Source organism: Ictalurus furcatus, chromosome 5, assembly GCF_023375685.1.
Source record: "Ictalurus furcatus strain D&B chromosome 5, Billie_1.0, whole genome shotgun sequence".
NCBI classification, from domain to species: domain Eukaryota; kingdom Metazoa; phylum Chordata; class Actinopteri; order Siluriformes; family Ictaluridae; genus Ictalurus; species Ictalurus furcatus.
Genome location: NC_071259.1, coordinates 9,664,676 through 9,674,363, shown reverse-complemented (window position 1 = coordinate 9,674,363; position 9,688 = coordinate 9,664,676). Strand labels below are relative to the sequence as shown.

The 9,688-nt window shown below is 39.0% G+C and overlaps 1 protein-coding gene across 3 annotated transcripts in view; it reads left to right on the top strand.

Moving 5' to 3' along the window:
• The window catches only part of actr8 (actin related protein 8), a 9,896-nt gene extending 352 nt beyond the window's left edge, over positions 1–9,544 (top strand). The window contains exons 1-13 of one of the 3 annotated variants that reach the window (XM_053624725.1): positions 1–33; positions 995–1,055; positions 1,273–1,383; positions 1,472–1,576; positions 2,539–2,712; positions 3,245–3,338; positions 3,520–3,652; positions 4,952–5,105; positions 5,194–5,289; positions 5,718–5,927; positions 6,077–6,335; positions 7,455–7,618; positions 9,234–9,544. The exon at positions 1–33 is cut by the window's left edge and continues 352 nt beyond it. In XM_053624725.1, the coding sequence (XP_053480700.1) occupies positions 1–33; positions 995–1,055; positions 1,273–1,383; positions 1,472–1,576; positions 2,539–2,712; positions 3,245–3,338; positions 3,520–3,652; positions 4,952–5,105; positions 5,194–5,289; positions 5,718–5,927; positions 6,077–6,335; positions 7,455–7,618; positions 9,234–9,377 (1,738 nt within the window). In that variant the 3' untranslated portion in view covers positions 9,378–9,544. Of the gene's footprint in view, positions 34–884; positions 1,056–1,272; positions 1,384–1,471; positions 1,577–2,538; positions 2,713–3,244; positions 3,339–3,519; positions 3,653–4,951; positions 5,106–5,193; positions 5,290–5,717; positions 5,928–6,076; positions 6,336–7,454; positions 7,619–9,233 lie in introns of all 3 variants that reach the window. The other 2 variants (XM_053624724.1, XM_053624723.1) reach the window with 2 other exon arrangements.
• Positions 9,545–9,688: the final 144 nt, after the last annotated feature.

Genomic DNA, 9,688 nt, shown 5'->3' with positions numbered 1-9,688 from the left:
GTTCCTCCTGTTATCCCAGAGCCTTTACAAGAGGTAAGTGACTGTGTCATCTCTTTAGCCAGCAGAGTGCTGTACACGTTGTTTAGTAGCTTTCAAAAGCAGAGATCTAATTTCTGCATCAGTTCAAGGGTGTAATGGTGATATTTGGGTGCTGAAGTCAAATAGATAAGCAAAGCTGGAGTTTTATATAGCTAACTAGATAATTAGGTTATTTAACTGTCTAGCTAACTTACTAGTTAGGTGAGCTGTCAATAAATAAACAATGGCTGTCTTAGTTCTGTTAGTTATTTTTAACTAAATTATTTAACTGCTTGGTTTTAGTTTAAGTAATTGCTTATACGTCTTAAAACACTTGATTTTGAATGAACGGCTGGAGAATTCTTATTTTTTTTTTCTTTTAACCATTAAAACACCACCAACAAATTAAAAACAAAAGAAACAATGCTTAGTGTTACAGCTAACATTGGGCATTTTTCCCCTTGTGTATTTCCAAGGCATGCTAATACTTTTCAGGCGTTAAATTAAAAATAATTTTAATTTAGCAGTTATTCAGCTGCTGAAACATACTTACTGACATTTCATTCATGCATTCATCTTCTGTAACTTGTGGCAGTTTAATCTTCCTATCTGCATGTTTTTGGGGCATTTGAAGGAACAACACAGAAATGTCACACAGCCAGTAACCTGAGCTCAGGATTGAAACAAAGACCCTGAAGCTGTGAGGGGACAATGTTACCCACTGTCACCGTAACACCCACTGCCTTTTCTACAATATTAAATCTGTGTGCTTCAGTGTTAATGCTGAAAAAGGTGTGATTATCTACCCAGAAAGTACTTGGAAAAATCTTTGAAATCTAATGCAAATGTCACGGCTCTCCATTCAGCAAATTCAAACCAATTTCGTGGTGGTGATCAGCCCTGGATCGCAGACGCTCCGCATAGGCCGAGCTACAGACACATTGCCCCTTACTATTTCACATGTCATTGCCCGTAGACATAAACGGCCAGGTCAGACGCGCTATGAGGATGTGTGGCTGATACGAGAAGGCCTGAATGTAAGTTTGAATCTATTTCTCTTCCAAACAGATCATCCATAACTCATTGAAGAAATTACTGCAATTGTGGGCAAATTATTTGATATGTGCAATCTGACTCTAGTAACTGCAAGCTCTAAAGGTTTTGGTGACTTTTTTTTTTTTTGGCTCTGCCCTTTACTAAGGTTCTTATCTGTGTTTTGTTTTTTTTCTCAACATATTACTTGGTTTCCCCTAGAGACCAGAAAGTGGTGAGCAGAGGCAAAATGGTCTCAAGATGGTGGACCAGGCTATCTGGTCTAAAAAAATGTCCAGCGGGGCCAGAAGAACTCCAGTGTCTGCTGAACAAGTATGCTTTTGTCTGTACACTGTCCTCAGAAGACCTGTGAGTAGATATATTAGTGAATTTATTAGTGAGTGTGTGTTTGTGTTGACAGGCCAGAGTGTATAACAGGCAGGTCCGTCCAGCTGTTTTGGATCCTAACTCGAGGCAGAAATGGACTAATACTGTTCACCAACCAGAATACTTAGTAGGAGACGAGGTGAGAAGTAGAACGCTGTTGCAACACGCTTGCACGTGGAACGCTGTTGCAACACGCTTGCACGTGGAACGCTGTTGCAACACGCTTGCACGTGGAACGCTGTTGCAACACGCTTGCACGTGGAACGCTGTTGCAACACGCTTGCACGTGGAACGCTGTTGCAACACGCTTGCACGTGGAACGCTGTTGCAACACGCTTGCACGTGGAACGCTGTTGCAACACGCTTGCACGTGGAACGCTGTTGCAACACGCTTGCACGTGGAACGCTACCAAAATTGTTCTACACTGTACCTATGACACACAAGGATTTTTTTGGTGGTTGTTTTTTTTTTTTTTTTCTTTTTTTTTTTTTCCTTTCCTTTTTCCATCCCCCACTGATTATCAACACTCCACAGATAAAGTGTGGACCTTGTCCTCTATTACCTTTGTTTTTGGCTTTGGTACCTGTTCAGACTAGTTAAAATTTGAAACCCTACATACGGTAGTTTTAATACACCAAACTGTGTGTTTTCATTGAAATTCAGCTTGTTGCAGCAGCTAACTTCTTATTATACTAGTCAGCATTTGCAGTGCAGACTGGCTTTGCTTCCTACCTATCATTCACATAATGTTTGCATAATTACTCACCTAGAGTAAAGATGTTTGCTGTTCACAGAAAATGGTAACACTTGCGGCCATACCATTTTTGATAACTTGGAGATGTAAGCATATGGTTCACACACAACCCAAAATATCAAAAATTAGGAGACCAGCATCTGGAATAATAGTGCTACTGCAAAAGCCAGTGTGAACCCCCCCCTAAAGACTGTGTGACCATTCCTCCTCAATATATAAGGCTTTGCCTATGGCAATGTAAATGATGGAATTTTTCGATGATAGAATCTAAATTGTTGAGTTATAACCTTTTTCACCTCAGACCTATTTATCGTCCAACCCCCCCCCCCCCCCCCCCCATGTCCAGGCATTACATGTGAACCCCACAGACTGTTACAGCTTACACTGGCCTATTTGTCGTGGTCAGCTGAATGTCCACAGTGGGCCTGGAGGCTCTCTAACTGCTGTACTAGCAGACCTGGAAACCATCTGGTCACATGCCATTCAGAAGCTTTTAGAAGTTCCTCTTAAGGACCTGAAGGTATGGCTTTTGAGAAAAACAATGTAGCTTGAAAGGAAAAAAACACCTGAACGACTTGCATATTAATGTTTGAATTAACAATGTGATTTCAGATCTACCTGAACCAAGTCTCTGCTGTAAATTCGTTGTATATGCGACATTTGTTGTCTCCACTACTTCTCTGTTGTATGGCTCGTTAATATGACGTTGCGGGAAAATGGTGGCTAAGAACAGAAGCGGTTGTTCTTTTTGTTAGGATCGAACACTGAAACCTGATCATTATCCCTTATGTTTAATATTGTTGACATTTTTCCTCCTATTAAACGCTATTGTAACTGCGCTAACACCGTGTACCTGTGACATTAGCAGACAACGGATAACTTCTCACAGGAATGACAAAATACAGCACCAGAATCATGCAAAACATCATAATATTTCAATATAAATATGCTGAATGTGTTTCAGGGTGGAGTTTTCCTTTAATGTTTCACATTAGATGTTAGTTTGAAAGGCTGGCAGTTATGACTGATTTTGGCTTCGGTTGTGTCTCCAGTATTACAGATGCATCCTCCTGATTCCAGACATCTATAATAGACAGCATGTGAAAGCAGTGCTCAATATGCTCCTCGTTAAGATGGGCTTCTCAGGTAAGAGACTGATGCTAACATTTGCAAATAATTCACATTTGACTTATGCATGCAAAAATTTCAGGCAGTGTGTTCTACATGGTCATCAATAAATTTTTAAGAGATTTTAAGGACATCTGTCAGAGATCTAATTTCAGTGATCTCTGATTCAATGTTTACTCTTTGTTGTTTGTGTGTTTAGCAATCATCGTACACCAGGAGTCAGTGTGTGCTGCGTTTGGCAGTGGACTGAGTAGTGCATGTGTGGTAGATGTGGGTGATCAGAAGACCAGCGTGTGTTGTGTGGAGGATGGCGTGTCCCACCGAAATTCCAGGTGAAATGAAAGATGGGGGAATATTTTCTTTGTTTAGTGTTGAGTGTATTATAATAAAGAGTTGGTGAATGTTTAATTGAATTTCAATTTTGGAGGATAATCATTTTGCATTTTACATCATGGTGCCTGAGGTACTAACAAACGAAGCGTTTCCAAATTTTCCCGATTTACTACTACGTCATCAATAATTGAGCAAGCTCATGCTCAGGCCTGTCATGATAACCACTTTTGTTGGACGATATATTGTCCCAGAGATAATTGTGATAAACAATAATTGTCATTTTAAGACCATTTGATGCCACTGATCTAATGGTAATATAATAGCATAGTTTTTGTCTTCTGACGAAAATATCCTCTAATTTAGTCTGTATTTTGTCTCATCATGTTTATTAATTTTAGTCAATTTTACTCTGTCTAAAATGGCATTGAATGTTGGTCAATGGCATAGTTAAAGAGAAAATGCAAAAATAAAACCAAACATTCACACATTTTGTATATTAACTGAAACATGTATCAACAAAAACGTGAAAAGTGCTCTTGTTGTGAAAACCTGATCTCATGAAATAATTACAATGAGAATACTACTGCAATTCAATACAATATTGTGAATTCTTTATGCTGTAGTTCTTCATTGTCTGTATTTAGTGCATTGTTAGGGAAAGAGCGTATTCACTTGTGCATTCGCGTCATTTTGTGCAGATGCAAGTTGTAATATTACGTTTATGTTGTGTAAATGTTTGATTAATCTCATGTGTATAGGATGTGTTTAGGTGAGTTAATTAAGCTGCTAGTAAAGCGCTTCAGTTTACCGCTGTTCATTCACTGTTCAGCTTCAGCGCACAACGCTTAATCGTCTCAATCCCCGACATTATTGACAATGACTGGATTATTTGAAACACTAGAACTATTCTTTCTAGATTTTTCTTCTTCAAAAATTCCACAAATAAAAGCTTAAACTGGATTTGTATCTGTCTCTACTCGCCGAACATGACATGGTGACATTCTTATGTACACAAACACGCATGTAAACACAGTGGGCAATATCGAGGAAGGCAAAAATTATTGAGGTCATATCCGTATATCGTACGATAAGTCGATAATGTAATTATCATGACAGTCCTATTCATCGTTTATGAATTAAGTAGTACTTAGCAAATCATGAGTTAATCAATCATGCACTACTAAGCATGCAGTATTGCCAACAATCCTAGAACGATGACGCAAAATACTGATTTTCCATACTTATATTCTGTAAAGGAGGAACCCACACAGAACACATGTATGTTTTGCCCTGTACAGGCTTTGTCTTGCATATGGAGGTTCTGATGTGACGCGATGTTTCTTTTGGCTGATGCAACGAGCAGGATTTCCTTACCGAGAGTGCCAGCTAGGCAAGCGACTGGACTGCATGTTGCTGCAGCAACTTAAGGAGACTTTTTGTCACCTTGACCAGGTATGCGTGCACATGCATCATATCCTGCTGAAATAGATAAAGAAATTCTTGGCTACATTTTTCATGTCTTGAATGTCTTTTCCAACAGGACATATGTGGATTGCAAGACCATGAGTTTCGCACTCGCTTCCCAGAATCCCCAGTGATCCTCTATCAGTTGCGGCTCGGTGACGAGAAGCTACAGGTAGAGACTTCTTACTTTGGCTTCACTACAACCATTTACCAACAAACACTGCAAAAGTCTGTGCAAAACAATTTCACCAATTCAAGTAGTTTTCCACAAAAAAAGCACAATAAACTCCAAGTTGCATCACAATTTTTTTTAAAAAGCTATAGCAAAATCAAGCATAGAAAACATCCTGTACGGACTGTTTTTGACTGGTCACTTGAATACAGTTAGTTTAATCCAGACCACAATATCTTAAATACAAGCAGGGCTATAAATGATAGTTTTAATGAAAATGTGTTGTGTGAGCTGATAATTGTGCCAGATGACTAATGTGCAGACTGAATGAGAAGTAACCTATCATCCATTAACATATGCAGTTCTTTTGATTTTCTTTTGAAGTGTATGTGTGTGTGTGTCTTTTATTTGTTTTTCCATTTTCACAGGCTCCCATGGCTCTGTTCTACCCTGCTGCGTTTGGAATTGTGGGACAGAAGATGACCACTTTACAGCATCGTTCCCAGGGAGATCCTGAGGATCCACATGATGAACACTACCTACTAAGTACTCAGAGCAAACAAGACCAAGTACATACTGCCTTTCTGCTAAAGAACAGCATTGTCTCATTTTTTTTTTTTTCAAAATGTTTATTCCAAGTAAGGGCTGAAGATGAGTAGGTTTATGTCTCTCTCTCTCTCTCTCTCTCTCTCTCTCTCTCTCTCTCTCTCTCTATTTTAACTCAATATAACAATCTTTATTTTACTTTGACGTTGAAAATGTTCAGAATTTTTCACTCTTCCTTCAGTCGTCTAAATCCATGGAAAGGAAGGGTCTCCCTAAGCCTTCGGGCTTTGAGGGTGAATCCTGCAGCCAAGGAGGTGACCAGACAGAGAGAGGAACTCAAGATGTGGAGCTTGGCCATTCACAGGGAGATGCTCTGCCGAGCGGAGCTGACCCAGAAGACACGCCTTCTGTCCTTCTGTCCAGGAAGTCAGCAATGACCCAGTTCGAAGGCAAAGCTCTTGGACTGGATAAAGCTATTCTGCACAGCATCGACTGTTGTGGTAAAAACAGCATACCTTGTTTTGTCTTGGATGAATGACATTCATTAGACATATTCATGTGATTATGTCCATTAGTTATGATGTATATTAGTAACATAATAATAATAATAATAATAATAATAATAATAATAAACATCACAGTGTGGGTGTAATGTTGTTGAGCTGACTTCTTAAAACAGAATGGGTCACAGATAGCACTTGCATGCAAAGATTAGCCCAGAATATAAACATATACTCACTGTCCACTTTATTAGTTATCTAATCAGTCAATCATGTAGCAGCAGAAGAATGCAATCCTAAATCATGCAGATACAAGCCAAGAGCTTCAATTAATGTTCACATCAAACATCACAATGAAGAAAACATTTGATCTTTGTTATGGTGAGTCTGTGTGCAAGATAGCCTCAGATTCCTGTTCTTGGCTGACAGGATTGGAACCCAATGTGGTCTTCTGATGTTATAGCCCATCCACCTCAAGGTTAGATGTTTTGTGCATGCTGAGATGCTTTTATTCTCACCATGGTTGTAAAGAGTAGTTATATGAGTTACTATATCTTTCCTGGCAGCTTGAACCAATCTGGCCATTTTCTGCTGACCTCTTTTATCAACAAGGTACTTCAATCCAACACTCTTACTGTTTTTTTGTTTTTTGCATCATTCTGTTTAAACTTTAGAGAATGTTGTATGTGAAAATCCCAGGAGATCAGCAGTTTCTGTAAGCAGTTACTCATTCCAGCTCATCTTGTACCAACAACCATGCCACAGTTAATGTCACATGAGACACTTTTTTGCCCATTCTGATCAGTATGTGAACTGAATATGAACATTAACTGAAGCTATTGACCTGTATCTGCATGATTTTATGCACTGTGCTGCTGCCACATGATTGGCTGTTTGGATAAGCTGCATAAATGTGTAGGTGTGCAGGTGTTCCTAATAAAGTAGATGAATAATATAGACACACTTCTAGGTTTAATACAGAAAGATTGCCTTGCATTTATTTATTCTTATTTGACATTTTTGGTAAAATTGTTTAAAAATGACAAAACATTTGGATAGACATAAGAGTGCATTCTTCAATAGTGGACAAGTATATTCATTTTGGATTTCTTCTGACAGCATCAGATGAGACCAAGAGGAAGATGTACAGCTCTGTGCTGGTGGTGGGCGGTGGACTCCTGTTTCATGGCGCACAAGAATTCCTTCAGCATCGCATTCTCAACAAAATGCCTCCATCTTTCCGCCGTATGGTTGAGAACGTAGAGGTCATCACACGGCCAAAGGTATTGGCATGGATAGTAGCACTTCAGTGTGTTCATTAGCATATTTTTTCATCCTCCTTTCACCTTTTGTCCGAGGTTCATACAGATGAACTGAAATGCTTCATTTCAAAGTTATATTTTTAAGGGGTGAATGTGTTTAATATAAAAGCAGTGCTCTCTTTTAAGTTGGTTTTAGCACTGGATGTAAAGCCTATTGTCAGTTGCCTTCTATACATATCAAATGCTCACCTGAGTGCCTGGCTGCCACTTCAACTTGTTAAAACAACATTAAACTTGTTTAAAAAAAAAAAATAAAAAAATTGTATGGGTGACAGTTACCAGGAAGGGCAAAGAGAGAAGGCATACTGTCAATTCTTCAAGAAAGAAAATTATAATACCGACATTTAGAAAATGTGCTAGTAGCTGTCATTTTTCATTTTTTTCAGTGCATAAAACTAGTCATGTATTGTAGTCTAGCAGCATTTCAACACATGAGGAGAATGAGGTGAATATAAAACTGGGAAAGTAGTTGTCACCCAATCACTCAGGGTGCTTCCTAAAACTTTAACTGGTGCCTCCAAGATTCTTCCATCTTACTTTCTTCACCCCATGACCCAGAAATCCATCAAAGCCCATCATCTTTGGATGAATGGATGTACCAGTTCTTAAAATGCAATAGGAAGAATCGAGGAGAGCACCAATACATAGGTGTTTTTTCTGTGGAAACCTTTTTTGTTGTAGCGTGTGATGCAAGGCTGCAGTATAAACACTACACACTCTCATGAATCAAATCCTTGCATGAAAATCAATGAATGTTTTACCTTAAAAATGGGGAAGTCGAGTGATGAGTAAAATCATATTTAGGGTAAAATATTAACATTTAAGTGTGTGTAATTGTGTGTTAATTAAGGATTATTTAGTGTGTAATCCCTGTTCTGTATATACCAGGGGTGTCCAATCTTATCCGGAAAGGGCTGGTGTGAATGCAGGTTTTCATTCCAACCAAGCAGAAGCTACACCGGAGTCTATTGAAAGCCAAGCTCAACTGGTTAAACAGGTGGAATCACGTGTGGCTCCTGCTTGATTGGATTGAAAACCTGCATCCACACCGGCCCTTTGTGAATAAGATTGGACACCCCTGGTATAGATGGACCTGTTATACAGTAACACAGCTGTAAAACACATCATCAATAAGTAAAGTCGCTGTAAAGTGATGGTTCGTGAGCGAGACTGTCTCATTTGGTAAATAAGTTTGTTTTTGATTCCTCCTGTACTTGTTTCCTTTTCTCGCATCCTTTCTCTGCATCCTTAGAGGGAGGAGTAAAAAGCAGGGAAAGGAAAGCAAAGAGGAAATAATGGGTTGTAATTAAAGAAACGAGAAGCACCCTCTGTGTCAATCAATCAGTTTCAAGGAAAGAGCAGACACTACCGTTTTCTACACTCTGAAAACGCTAAAAATCCTTTTAATTAACAGTTAGGACTTACAGTTGGTATATTTAATCAGGTTGGGCAGCATTTCGTAAGGCATTCTCACAAATTTATACATGTAATGCAGTAAGGTTTACAAGAAAGAACCAGCTTTTGTATCTTGGGTCAACTATTCCAGTCCAAGTAACCCCCAATAATGTCTCTGTAGGACATGGACCCTCGGCTCACGGCTTGGAAGGGTGGAGCAGTGTTGGCGTGTCTGGACACCACCCAGGAGTTGTGGATCCACCAGGGAGAATGGCAGAGATTTGGTGCACGCATGCTCCGTGAAAGAGCAGCCTTTGTATGGTGAAAGAGTGTGTGAGTTTGTGATGTAGGAGAATGGATAATTGTACTTGTTGCTGTATATATTATTTGCTAAGGTAATTGCAAAACCGCGTAATGTGTACACCACGCCATTTTATTTTACCATTGTTTTTAAAAAAGAACATACAAATATAATAAAAGGAAAGAAAAGAACTGGTCTTAGATTTTATCATCTGTACAAAATGTGAAGCCTGCTTATTATGTGGTATCCTGTTTTTTTTCCCTTGACATCAAGGATGTGACCTTCATAAATGCATGTTATCAAATTCTGCAAATCATGAACCTCTGAGAACTCAG